General features: G+C 41.0%; 1 protein-coding gene across 1 annotated transcript; it reads left to right on the top strand.

Moving 5' to 3' along the window:
* Positions 1–493: 493 nt before the first annotated feature.
* On the top strand, positions 494–12,858 carry RPP40 (ribonuclease P/MRP subunit p40). Its single transcript, XM_068198719.1, has 8 exons — positions 494–916; positions 2,886–3,030; positions 3,898–3,966; positions 5,970–6,065; positions 7,207–7,332; positions 10,577–10,775; positions 11,688–11,822; positions 12,567–12,858. Exons 1-8 carry the CDS (start codon positions 509–511, stop codon positions 12,763–12,765), a joined length of 1,377 nt encoding a protein of 458 aa, XP_068054820.1. The 5' UTR covers positions 494–508; the 3' UTR covers positions 12,766–12,858.
* The last annotated feature ends 1,244 nt before the right edge of the window (positions 12,859–14,102 follow it).

Below are 14,102 nucleotides of genomic sequence, written 5' to 3'. Positions count from 1 at the left end.
GGTGAGACAAGACAACACATCCGAGGCAGGGTCGCACTCCATGGCTCTTGTGCGGTGCCTGCTTACCCGAGCAGACCGTCGGGAGAGGCGCCCCGGGGCCCGGCAGCGCAGCCCCCGGTGCCTGCGGGGCCGGGCTCAGCCTGCAGGGCTACCCGGGAGTCAGAGAACGGTTTGGGTTGGAAGGGACAGCAAAGCTCCTCCAGTTCCGTCCCCTCTACCATGGGCAGACACACCTTCCAGTACACCAGGTTGCTCAAAGCTCTGTCCAACCTGGCCTTGAACACTTCCAGAGATGGGGCAGCCACAGCTCCTCTGGGCAACCTGTTCCAGTGCCTCGCCACCCTCACAGTAAAGAATTGAATCTTAATATCGACTCTAACCCTACGCTATTTCAGTTTGAAGCCATTGCCTCCTGTCCTGTCACTCCAGGCTGTTGGAAAAGGTGCCGCTCCAGCTCCCCCCGGGCACTGAAACCACCGCCGTGCTTAAACCACCGCACACCCAGCAGATGCACACCCAGCCCCTGCGGGGTCGGTGTCCGATCCGTGCTGGGGCTGCTCAGAGCCCGCAGGGACCGAGAGCCCCGAGCGGCCACCGGCGCTGGGCAGGGCACGGGCGACAGCGGCCACCAAGGCCCCGCCGCCGCCACAGCGGAAGAGGCTGCGCCGCCGGAGCCGGCGGACGTGACCTCACGGCACGGCCCCTTCCCGGCCCTCCTCGCCGCATCTGGCGGCTCCCGGTCGGCGGCAGAGAAGGAGGACGAGGAGGAGGAGGAGGAAGGCGGGCGGGATCCGGGATGCAGCCGGCGCAGCTCGGGCGCGCGCCGCGGCACCTGCTGGTGTGCGAGCGCGGCCACACGCGCCACCCGCGCTCGCGGCACGCGGCGCACGTGCGGGACCACGCCTACAGCTGCCGCGTGAGTGGCGCGAACGCCGGCCCCGGGCCTCGGCGGGATCCCCTCAGGGAGGCAGGGAAGGGAAGGGAAAGGGAGGGGAGGGAAGGGAAGGATCGGAGCTGCCCACGCCGCCCGTCCCCGGGGGTTCTGCCCGTCAGCCGCTCCAGGGCGCGTTGTCGGTGGCCCGCTCGCGCCAGGCTCGGTGTTCTGTGGGGGCTCCTCTATCCTTGCCAGAGGTGGCCCGCGCGCCTCGTTTTTGGGGAGGGGGGCGGGGGGGGGGAAGGCAATTTCGCCCCCCTTTGTGTTTGTGGTCTCGCGCAGCATGGCAGAAATAAACTCCTTCCTTCCTCCGGGAGCGAAAGAGCGGGCGCGCAGGAGGAGCAGAGGGACGAGCCAGTGGGAGAGGTGGTGGTGCCGATTCTAGGAGCTCTCCAAACACAGGGGCAGGGTCCAGTTTAGAAAAGAGACATCGTTTATTCCGCGCAGGGCGCAAGGCAGAAGTTTTCACAGGTCAAGCACACCACTTATCAAAGCTTTTCACTATTCATACATTTTAGCAAACAAGGGAATGAGTGGTCATTGGCTACAAGTTACATAGTTCTCTTATTAATGATTAGTATTCTATCTTCTGTTGGATAATGAGTCTCCCATGCTAATTCATCCACATGCTCAGTCTTTCTCAGCTTAGGAGTCAGGGGGTTTCTGGGGTCGGTGGTCGTGATCTCCACCTGCCGGAATTGCCTTTTGTCCACTCAGAGCTGTTTCAGTAGAGTTGCTGGGTTTATTATGTTTCTTACTTAATTTGGGAGTTCTGCCAAATGTCTTTGTGGCCCATAAATTCTGTGTTCTTTCTGCCTACTATCAGTGGTACATCCTTCTCTCCAGGCTTTGTTAACCTCACCCTAGGTCTGGGATCACTGAAACAGGTCCAGCCCTAAACGTTAACAGAGACCTGGACTTCACTTAGGGCTTGTTAGCTGTGCTCTCGTTTCATGGATTAAATCTCCCTTCTTGTTGATTAGGCTTGAAAGTGAAACATCAAAGAACATCCTTCCTTAAGAAAATTTGTAGCTATTCCACATTTTGCAGCAATCAGGCTGGACCCTGTATCAACTCCCTTCTCATACCCTGTAGCTCTCTGGGCTAATTGTTAACTGTTTCTGACTTCTGAGACCTTTTTTAGCAGCTAATCAGAAAGCTTTCTACTGGCGTGGAAGGCAGCTCGTTTTTCAGTCCTTACTTCTCTTGGACATGTGTGCCAAGGGAGATACACACCTGTTCTCCAAGAGCTTTGGGAAAGAAGTTTTTTGAGGGATGGAGAGGGGAGCAAGGAGACATACCTTTATGCTGCCTGGGAAGCTTCGTACTTGCCCATGTATTACTTGCCACATATTACCTTGTTTTCCCTGCTCTGCCAGACTTCAGAGTTCTCTTGGTCTATGGAAAATGTACGGGGAAGGTTTTAAGCAAAAGGTAAATTGAAGATTCTACTTTGGTCTTTGCTTTTCCACTGAGATTACAGAAATGCTTAGCCTACATTTTTAGTTACAACTGCTTTAACAAGTATTCCAGCAAGGGCTGAAGGAGGTGTCCCAGTGCGACATCAAGCTAAAATGTGTAATGATGTGAAACAAGATCTTCTCTTAACTCATGCTGTGTAAGAGCATGTCTTTACATAATACATCAAATGCTAATGTATAGTGAAAAAAAAAAAAGAAGGAAAAAAACCCCAAAAACAAACAAACAAACAAAAAAACCACCAAAACCCAAACCACCAAATAATGTATTTAGTGTACCTAGGGACTATGAAAATTGATACATTTTGAAGACAGTAGCCTGATACTTTTTCCATTTCATTATGATATAATATACTGATACATCTTTGAAAAGTAGCGGTTTTCTTTTGTATTTCATGGTGTTTTGTTTGGTTGGGTTTTTTTTCAGAACAGGTTTTAGGATAGGACTTACATTACAAATATGTTCCTAACAGGTGTCTTTTTTGATCCCGGAATGTGGCATGCTACCTGAAGTGCTGAAAAGCACAATTGCAGATATTGGAGAGTACTACCTGGTGAGGAGTTTACCCATTCATGAATTGGTTGCTCATGAATTCATTGATGCTTTTGTGAAAAAAGGTAAGGAGGAAATCACAACAGAGCAAATATAGTCATCATGTACATTTTTATAGCACAGCAAAATTTTTTATAGTCTTATTCTTATTTATTCTGAAAAGTGTTTTAAAGGAAGGAAAGGAAAAGTACTAAGCAAATTGTGTGTGAATTTGTTTATATGCTTTTTTCTGCTTTGTCATGTGTGACAAACATCTGTTTATACAGGGTCCAAAACTCCTGTGATTCTTCCTTTTAAATTTCTCTCTATTCCACTTCAATTCTGAAAGCCAGCTATCAAGAAGGCTTCCACACCTGTTTCTTCTACACCTCACTTTTATGCAAATTCTTATAGAAAACTTACTTCTCCCTATTATTTTCCTTCATACCGCAACACAGAGCTGTGCTGAGCTGTGTTCCACAGCAAGCAAGAGAAAAATATGCTTCCTTATTTTTTATATTTCTCTAAGAGAGCTGTGAGAGCTCAGCCTTACCCAGTAAGAGCAAAGAGGATGTAAAGAAAGTTACAGCCTCTGCCCAGCCACCTTGCCTTTGTGAGAACTGGTAATAAAAATATGTCTGGGGAACAATTGGGTTTTCCATTTGATGACTGGGGAGAATCACTGGTCACAGAAGGAAAGAAAATGTTTTCATATCAGGGCATATTAGTAACGTTATCCGTATTATAGGTCCTTTAAAATATTACCAGAACAGCGTTTATAAAAATAATAACAATGCCATTTTGCTTGAGAAGGTGAAAGAAAGTTGATGAAAACACGAGAGTGATTCAGATGGTGTTTGTCATGTTGGGTTGTCTTGAAGTGAATTGTTTATCTTGTCATGTCTGTCTTTACAGACTGTCTAATCTCATGTTTTTCTGCTTTACTGTTAAAGGTTCATGCTACGCACTTACCTATAAGACAAAAATTGATCAAGATAATACTGCAGCTCTGCTACCAAATGGTATGAGGGATTTGTTTTGTTTTTAGTAATACATGTCAATTGTGGTCAGGGTTGTTTATTTGTTTTTTGGGTTTTTTTTTAATTTGGAATGATGTAAACTGGAAAATAATGCTTACTGTAATTGATAACTTTGTTAGAAATACATGTGAATTGGAAAAATACTAATTTTAGGTCTCTTTTTTCATTCATGCTGTTAAATTTCTTATCTCATCTAAAGGAAATTAAAAAGAAATAAAAATCAGCTTCATTTATGTACAGTCAGATTGTCAATGCTTCAACCATAATTGTAATTGCTACAGGGAATTATCTTTGTGAAAACATTAAATTCCAACTTCTTGTTTCCTACTGGTCTTTAAGACAGAATTTGTACCAAAAATGAAAATTATCAGCACTGCTTAGGAACACTTTTAAAATATTAAGTGTTTATTCTCATGAGACCCCACCTTGGGTACTTCATTCAACTCTGGGTCCCCAGCACAGGAAGGACACGGACCTGCTGGAACAAGTCCAGAGGAGGTCACAAAGATGCTCACAGAGCTGGATCAGCTCTCCTATGAGGACAGGCTGGGAGAGCTGGGGTTGTTTAACCTGGAGAACAAATGGCTCTGGGGGAATCAGAGCACCTGCCAGTGCCTAAAGGGGGCCTGAAAGCAAACCACAGAGGAAATTTTTAACAGGTTGTGTAGTAGTAGGATGTGGAGGAGTGGATTCAGACTGGAGGAGGGTAGGTTTAGATTGGACATTAGGAAAAAAGTCCTTACTGTGAGGGTGGTGAGACCCTGGAACAGGTTGCCCATAGAAGTTGTGGTGCCCTGTCCCTGGAAGTGCTCAAGGCCAGATTGGATGGGGTTTTGAGCAGCCTGCTCCTGAGCAACCTGGAAGGTGCGTCTGCCCATGGTAGAGGGGATGGAACTGGATGATCTTTATTGTCCCTTCCAACCCAAACTGTTTGATGATTCTGTGAGGATTCTGTGATTCCCTGAGAACTACGTAACATGTTAAAAGTCTTATTTCAATTGAATCACAGTTTTGTGATGTCATAAAATGTCCTATATCTCAGGTGAGAAAGTGAAGCTATTTTGAGCTTCAATTACATTGTCTTATTTCTGTTTAACAGTATATAGATATAATAGAAATACAAACTGGTCTATCTGCCCTCCAGCTTGAGAAGCTGTAATATGACAGGTGCCCGTGAGGGCATGAGTAAATTCAGATTGTTCAGAAGAATTCTTTTATATGTCTGTTAGCACAGTCCTGGCAAAATGGATGATAGCGATGGAGTTTGTGTGATACAAATGTTACAAGCTGTGCACAATTGTTGCAGAGGCAGTGTTACAGTTCCTGGTGAGGTCACTGAATTCTTTCTCTGCAGTCTTTCTTGTTTGTGTTTGGTGCTGTGCTGTTACTTGTGCAGTAGAACCCAAGGACTGTGTTAGAGAGGGAGCTGTTGTGTGAAGCTCTGTACTAAGCAGCAGCAGCCAGTTCTGGTTTATGAGAACAGAAGCAGGGTTGTTCCAGCACGTATCAGCTCATTGCTAGCAGGCGTAGTTTACTCAGTGTGAGTAGTCCCACTGGTCTTGGAGGAACTGCTTTTGTTTATTTAGTTGAGCAGTGCATGTTGAGCATGAATGTTTACTAAATCAGGCCCTTGTGCAATGTAGTGCTCAGCTAATGATACAGCAAGTGCTAGAGGATGAGTGGAGGAAAAATGGAGACAATGAACTGAGTAGTACAGTAAAAAAGCTATGATTATCTCAGGAATAATTTTATGCTTCTCTTAATCTAGTTCACAAGACATCTTTGATAAAAAAGAGAATAATTGGGTTATAACCTTTTTTTTAAGGATTAATCTGGTAATCCATTTAACTGGAACTAAGGAGTCTGCATTGCATTAGTAATACCATTGATCCAAAGCTAATGTTGTAAAAGGTATACAGTTCTCAAAAGACTTCAAAGAGAACCAAGTAGAAGATTATTTCAATTAAAATTTGGTTTGTTTATAGGTAAACTAATTCTGTCAGTGGATAAGGATACTTACGAGGAACTTGGACTGCAAGGTCGCCCTTCCCGGTATTCAGGCAAAAAAGTAATGCGATATAGTAAGTATTTATATAAACGGGGCTTATTTAAGAAGCGCCTTGTTGGCTGTTGAAACTCCCTTTCACAACAATTAGTTGTTGTCTAGGTTATATTTTTCCAGATGCAAATACAAGGACTGCCTGAAGAGAGAAAGTACTTTTTCTCCAAGCAGTAAAGCAGCTTTAAGGACACAAATACATCACCTTTTCAGTACTCTATACAAGTTTTAATTTCAAGGGTTCTCATTGTGTAGTTTCTACTGGAGTGATGTAGTACTTAAGAATTTTTGCAGACTCTGCATGGTCTATACCTTCTGATTTAAGTCAGAAAATTTTAAACTGATTAAGGAGGTGTTTAAAATGTGTGCACTGTACAAAATCAGTGAAGAGCCTCACCCAAGACTGCGTGCTTGAAAGGCAGAATTGTACTGTGTTTCACACATCTAAAATGGTAATCTCTGTGTACCAAGTACTTGAAAAACATACTTTTTTAACAGCTGCAGAGGAGACATCTTAAGTGTGAATTTTATTAATTTGTCTTTTTAGGTAATAAAAAAACCCAAACATGAACACTGCGCCAACTCAAATGTATTGGAACTTGCAGCAGTTGATAGGTATAGTTACATAAAATCTTTAGGAGGGGAAAGTTGTTATCTCTAGTAAATACTTTGGCAAAATGGGACATAATTTTACCATTCTGATCATCAAAATGTATCATCACGTTTCCAATTGAAAAATAAATATAACTTATGCATTAACAATTCACTTAGGAAAAAAACAACCTACTGAAAAAGTATCATTGCTGTACACATGACTTTTTTTGTTAGAAATTCCAGTTTGTTTTTTTTTTACTGCAAATAGCTTGCCTAATTACCAAGATATTTTTAAGGCACTGTTAAGGGACTTCTGTCAGTGCCATTTCAAGAGGAATCTGTCCCTCTAGTCACGAGGAAGCAGTTCCAGATTTTATCAAAATGAGGACAGCAGGAGGTGAATGTTTATTTACATAATGGGGAGTCATATTTGCATAATCAAATACTTTGTAAAGATTCTGTAGATTTAAAGAAGAAGTTTAATGTTCTTTGGTTTCTTTGTGGTCTTCTAATTTAATAACAAATTTTATTTTAATTGGGTACCAATAGCTATTGCGTATTTTCTGCAGTTATCACTATTGACTTGACTGATGCTGGCTTTCACCCTGAGAGCAAGAAACATAACAGAGTGCTTTGGGCCTTGAAAGAAAAGAAACCTTTAGAATTTGACTTCCTACTGGCTTGGTATAATACAGGTAAATAAGAACTAAAAGTACAACTAAAATGCAACTGACATGAAGTCCAAATATTTTTAGTTTACTGTTTTTTTTTCTAGTGATTGTCCAAATGCATTTTCAGTGGAGAGAAAAGTTAGATTAAAATATGTATTGACAGGATTTTTTGTTTGTTTTCTTTATTTGTTTGGGATGTGGAGGGTGTTACTTCCTGTGCACAGAACATCTCAGTTCAGGAGCACAACAGTGATTCATAGGAGATATATTAGTTGCTTCATTTCCTTTCTCTATGTTGCCCAGGCTTTCTGGCAAAACTTTGCCTGTTTGATGGTGCTGCCTCTACTTTATAAATTTGTGACATAGGTAACCATTATCAATACTCTCTTTTTGGTTTGTATTTTTTTTTATTAATACACATAAGTTATGTATCTAGTTACATACTTAGGATGGGGAACTCTGATTTCCTCAGTAGTTACAGGACGTGTACAGATTCCCTGTTTACATTGTGTGCCATGTGCCCGCTTACGCAGAGTGCTCTTTGATCACTTTATTCTCAAGCACTTGTTTGAGGTTGGAGCCAAGTAAAAGGTTGCTATTAGAAATTGTACTGTTTCAAATAATCTTCTAGTATTTGTTTATCTGCTGTTTTCTAATTACACTATTTTTTCTTCTGGAGTCAAGTATTTTCCTCCTCTGAGGGAAATTTTCTATTCCCCAGTTGTTTGTATTACCTCAGAACAGGCTGTATGTAGGGACATGTAGCATTTGCATGGACTTGACAAAAACTGCAAGTGTCTGTACTGAAAAACATGGTTTTCTTCATCACAGATGTGTAGCTTTTGGTGTTTTGTTTTGAGTCTTCACACTAGGGAGAAGAGATATTAGAAAGGTCCCTGAGAATGCTTTCCCATCTCCTCTTTATATTGTTCATTTTTCCTGGCTCTTTAAGGCCAAGTCTGAGAAGGAGTTAACTGATCTGAGAAATGGAAGCTGCTTACAAGCTCCTTTAGGAGTGTCCCATGTTTCACTTTATTCCTTCATGTTTCCCCTCCCCCTTTCTAAGTACTAATCATATGACAAGGATGCTTCCTTGTTTGTCATAGAGAAATTGTTTAAAGGCTTGCAATTCCCGTCCTTGTAATCTTCAGGAAAGAGTCACAGTGAAGGCTGTTGCTACCATAAATGGTGACATAAATCCAACTGAGGTGGCAGATCTTCACGCTCAGCTTACTTGGATTTATTGACCCTGGACAGAGAGCAAAATGCCTCTAGGGCCACTATTTTTCATATGTTTGCTGATGCCCGTGCTAACAGCATTCAGGAAGAATAGCATTTTTTTTCCTCACTTTCTTACATCCCCAGAGCATGTCAGGTCAATCATTTCCTGAATATAGAGTTAAATCTGAGTGCCATTCTGTGCAAGAATCTTGTGCTCATAACACACAAAATACTATTAATTTCTTAGTACTGACAAAAATAAAACTTTTATACATTTTTATTAATAGATATGAGACATTGTGTAGATTCTGCTGGAAGGGGAGAAGTGGGCTGTGTTTTGTCAAGAGAATCTGTGTCCTCCGTGAACATTCTGCTTTCAGCCTTCCTGCTGATAACTGGTGTTTCTTGCTGTGGCCAGCACTGCAGGATTTTTGGTTTTCATACCCAGTTTTCCCACATTGTGGTTTTTGCACCAAGAAGAACAGGAAAAGGGAATATGGAGCATCTCATGTCTTTAATGACAGAGGCAATACAATCTTTTTTCTATTGCTGTAATTACTATCACAAATGTACTTGTTTATTGGATGAAATTCTGTGGTCTCTGAAAAGCTTTGATGATGTGCCTGGTTGCTGTTAACATAGAAAGCTATGCTGTAGCTAAAGGAATTGTTCTGTTAGGGTCTGACTGTAGTCTTTGAGATTTCCTGCATTTAGGGCTATAGCTGAGGCTCCCACATGCAGCAGAAATGTAAAATGCATTATTTTCTATATTTTACTAGGAATTCTAGGGCAATATTATACATTATTTCAACCTGTTAGGCTAACAAATGCCAATAGAATGTAAGGAAGATCATCTCTTCTGGCACTTTTCAGACTTAAATATATCTATCTAAAAATACTAAGTTAAGAAGAAGTCAATGCCTGCCTGTCTTTCTCATTGTTCCCTTTGAAGCAAACATTTTTTTTAAAGAATGACTAAAAAAAAAAAAAAGAAAAAGAGCTTAACTCTCCTTTTTCTATACCCCCAAATGATTGTCCTTGATGGCATAAATATGGCTGATAGACTTTAGGCAGTCCATATTTTCTGACAGGAAATTTTAGTTATAATATTCCAGAGTGAACTCTACCCTATTCTTGAATTTCTGCTGTTTATACATGCTTTTTCTGTGGTATTTAGATGTTGCTCTGCGCTTTAGACTTCTCATGAGTAAGGCATTATTTCTTGGTCTCCTAGACACCCATTATTACTTTTTGAAAATAGCACATATTATCTGGGATTTGAAATTTAGGAGAATTTATTCCATGTCAATTACCTTCCTGCTTCAAAATCAAGTTGCTAATATCTCTGAATTTAAAATATGCTGCTTAAGTTAGTTTTTTAGTGTAGGTACCTGCTGTTTTGGGTCTCTTACTAGTGTTTTCCTGCAAGTCCATCAAGGGACGTTTAATTCTTACAGCCATACTGCACTGAAGAGTTATCAGGGAGAGGAGAGCAGGGGTGAGTTTATTCTTCTAGTAAAGCGACATTTGGTGACGTATTTTGATTTCTTTACCCTCTCCTCTTTCTTCTCCTTTCAGTCCTTATGCTCCAGATTATTCTGGAATTTCTCTTGACATCATTGATAAATCTGTTCTTAAACCTCTAATCACATGTTCACTTTTCCATTATTCAGGAAAAATGCTGTTCTGAGATGACATTCCTGCTCCATTTTATCTCTTCCTTTTCAGGAACACTCTGAGTTCATCTTTTTAGCAAGCTAATTTTATTACTCATGCAGTTAATTCTGCTTGAATTTTCTATTGGCAAATCTACACTTTGTAGTTAGATAGCAAATTTACTGAGCTGTATTAAGTTGCTGAATCTTGCACTAACTTTCAGTTCCAAGAAGATAAGGAAGCTGAAGATTCTAAGGTTCTGCCATGGATTAAAAGCACACAAGCAGTTTCACACTGCATTTTTTTTGTTTATATACAAATGTTTAATGTATTCACTGCCTCTTTTGTTTAGTAGTTTCTTAACAGCTGTTTGTGGTATTGTGTTGTTAAGGTGCAGAGGGATCAACATTGATGTCATACTTTTCAAAAAACCAAATACAGGCCCTGAAGCCAAAAATAACATTCAGCACCTTAAGGGACTTGCAGTGTCCAGTGTTACAAAGTAATGACCTACAAGGAAAACCAGAGGAGTCCTGCAGTACAGAGGAGCTCTTGGAATGGCTGGGTGCTGTCTTGAATCAAATTAGCTTGTAAGTACTTGAATTTGTTTGATCTTTGAAAATGTTTTAAGTAAGCAAAGCCACAATTTATTTTAAGAAATAGTTGAATAAAAGACAGACAGTTTTTTGTAAGTGAGAGTCTTTTATGCGGTTAAATGTTTGTTGTAAGTCTTGAATGACTTTATCAGTGTTTTTAGGGGTATCCATATGTACTGGATTGGGCTGGGATAGAGTTAATTTTCTTTGCAGTAACTGGTGTGGTGCTGTGCTTTGGATGTGTGACCAAGAGTGTTGATAACAGAGGATGTTTTAGCTATTGATGGGTAGGGCTTGCACAGTCTGAAGGCCTCTTTCTGTCTCTCCTACGGCCCTGCCAGTGAGGAGGTTCGGGGTGGGCAGGAGGCTGGGAGAGAAGCCAGCCAGGACAGCAGACCCCAGCGGAGCAGAGGGATATCCCACATCATGGGATATGGTGACATGCTCAGCAGCAAAAGCTGAGGCAAGGATGGGTGGGAAATGTTCCAAGTTCCAGCGTTTGTCTTCCCAAGTCATTTAGAAGCCCTGCTTTCCTGGAGATGGCTGCACATCTGCCTGCCCATGGGAAGTAGTAAATTCATTCCTCTGTGTGCTTTGCTTTCATGTGGAACTTTTCCTCTGCTTATTAAATTGTCTTTATCTCAACCCATGAATTTTCTCCCATTACCCTTTCAGTTCCAGGTGGGAGTGAGTGAGGGTGCGGCTCTGTGGTGTTTGGGTGCTTACAGGGTTAACCCACAGCACCATGAGATCTTTTGTATTGATTGCTTGGTCATTAGTTACTTGGCATTAATTTAGATTATGTACATAGATCCTACTTGTTTGGTACAAGTTCTGATTACTAAGCCATCCTATAGAATATTTAAAGCATATTTATTTCAGTTACTTTATTGTTTTTTCTTCCAGAGACAACAAATCCTCCAGCTTCTTATCAACCTATTGCTGCCCTGAGCCCAACACAGTAGTGGAAAAAGCTTTTTTGTGCACAATCACAGGCTTTATAATTCCTGAGAAGATTATTCAGTTATTGGAGCAGCTGTGGTAAGGACTGACAGGAGCACATTACTATAGCACTTGTACTCAAACACTTCTTATTTGCAATCACTTTTAAATACTTTTCAGTTGGAAATAAATAGCAAAATATATAATTGTAGACTTTTGTTTTAATTAGGAAATGAGCTGGAAGCTTGTCATCAGTGTAAAAAAAAATAAACTATTTTGAATGCCTCGAATTTGAAAAAGCCCACTCTGTATTCTAGTCAGGACTTTGGTTTTTATCTGAATTTCTAAGAAACTGGCTGTATGGTACTCCTACATTTTTAAAATGAGGAGTGGATAGTATCTGGCTTTGATTATTCATAATCTATTTCCTCTCTGGTGGTAAAAGTATTTGTGTCAAGCATAGCCTTACACTACATTACTTCTTCCAATGTCTTTTTTCTTCCCTGATAGCAATTGTTCTCATTAAATGTTCAATTTTCTGAAAGACAGTGCATGCTGTAGGAAAGTCAGAACTGCTACTTTACAACCTGGAACTTCTAATTGCTACAACTCGCAGATTTGCCATGCATAAAACTATGGTAGGAATAATAGATAGTCAATCTTACTTTGTTCCCTAATGTATTCTGAATATTTTCTTTCGGGTTTATTTATTATGGACTAAATTTTTTAACTGTTAATAATTTTCACTGAAGTGTGTCTATGATTGTTTTACTTTGTACTGTAGACTTGAATGTGCTGCCTCTTCCATTATAATCACTGATTATCTTGTCTTCTTGCTCACAGTTCCTATTTTGGTGAACCAAAACTGGCACATTGGCTGACCTTAACTGTGCATGGCTTTGCAGACAGCCCTGTTTCCTGGAGAGAAAGCGAACATGGTTTTCACAAAGGAGGAGAGAACTTGTACAACTTTGTCATTTTTAGAAATCTGGACTACTGGCTTCAGATGGCTGTAGGAGCTCATGATGATTGTCCTCCATAAAGTTGTGTCCACAGAAGAAGTTCTCTAATAATCCCCTGTTAGTGACAGAAAACTAATAAATTATTTTTTATACGAGTAGTTATGTAACAGATTAAGTACTAAGAGTCTGATCATGTTTTTGTTATTTGTAGCCAATGGAATGAATGGATTTTTGTTTCTTCACTGTTACACAATGCCTTCTGAAAAACTTCACAAAACTTCACAGCTTGTAGGAAAAGTTAAGTTTTTGAGAGTTTTTCTCAGGAATCCTCTTTTCCAGGAGCAAATTTGGAATTTGAAAGTTAGCTTTACAGATTGCTAGCTAAAATATTTGTCAGGAAAGCTCATTTTGGGATTGTTTTATTTCTTTATATTAAAGATCTGCAAAACCTTCATATCCCTGTTAAAGGTATTTCAGCCTACATGCTATTAAAAAAAACCAAAGAGGGGGATGTGTTCTCCCGGATTTGGTAGGGGGTAGGAGAATAAAGGTGAGGAGAAGGTGTATGGCACTGGGAGCAGCACCCATTAAACGTGGAAAAAGTGAAGGCTTACTGACCTGCCCCCCTGATTTTGCCGAACACAGTTGATTATTATCAGAAGTATGTTTCTGACAGTGATGCTAAAGTCTGCTGCTTCCTTTCTTAATTAACCTACGCACACACACACCCACACAGAAAATCTCTGCTTGCAAAGGGAGGGTGTGGTTCTTGCTTCCAGGGCAGCTCATGGAGCTGAGTCCCGCTGTGATGTTATTGCAGACACGTTTCTGCGGTGGAAGCTGTGGACATGCCCTCACACAATGCACTTGGTGTGAAACAGGTTTCATTAACAATAAGTAGTAATGCTGACAGCATAGGCAGCTATAAAGAATCCATGCTACTCCTGTTGAAATCCATGGGAAGGTGGATGGTGGTTTGGGGAAGGTGGGATTTGGGGTTTGTTTTAAGGAGTGGGTACGAATCATTAAAGTACCAATGCAGTGCTAAAATTGAAGTTGTTCACTTGATGGAGTGAGAGATTGGTACTGGAAACTGGGGAAAAGCTGTAGTGGAAATGTCAGGGTGAGTAGCACAGAAAAGCAGAAAGACCATGGGAAGCAGCTAAGCTCTACTTTGATCTGTTTATTGTTTCTCTTCAGTGAGGAGAATCATGCTGGATGATTTACCAGGCGGTATTTGTCTACCACACCCCTCCACTACCCATAACCCCTTTTTGCTCAAGTTCTGCTACGTCCTACAAATACAACTCTGATGAATCAGCAAACAGTTTTCTAAATCATGACGTCGTTTCTCAAAATTGTGCTGCCGTGAGATGTTTCTAGTAGGCTGCCAAGAGCAGACGTTACATGTACAGAC

Source organism: Anomalospiza imberbis, chromosome 1 (assembly GCF_031753505.1).
Source record: "Anomalospiza imberbis isolate Cuckoo-Finch-1a 21T00152 chromosome 1, ASM3175350v1, whole genome shotgun sequence".
In the NCBI taxonomy this organism is placed as follows: Eukaryota; Metazoa; Chordata; class Aves; order Passeriformes; family Viduidae; genus Anomalospiza; species Anomalospiza imberbis.
This window is presented reverse-complemented; position numbering and strand designations above follow the sequence as displayed.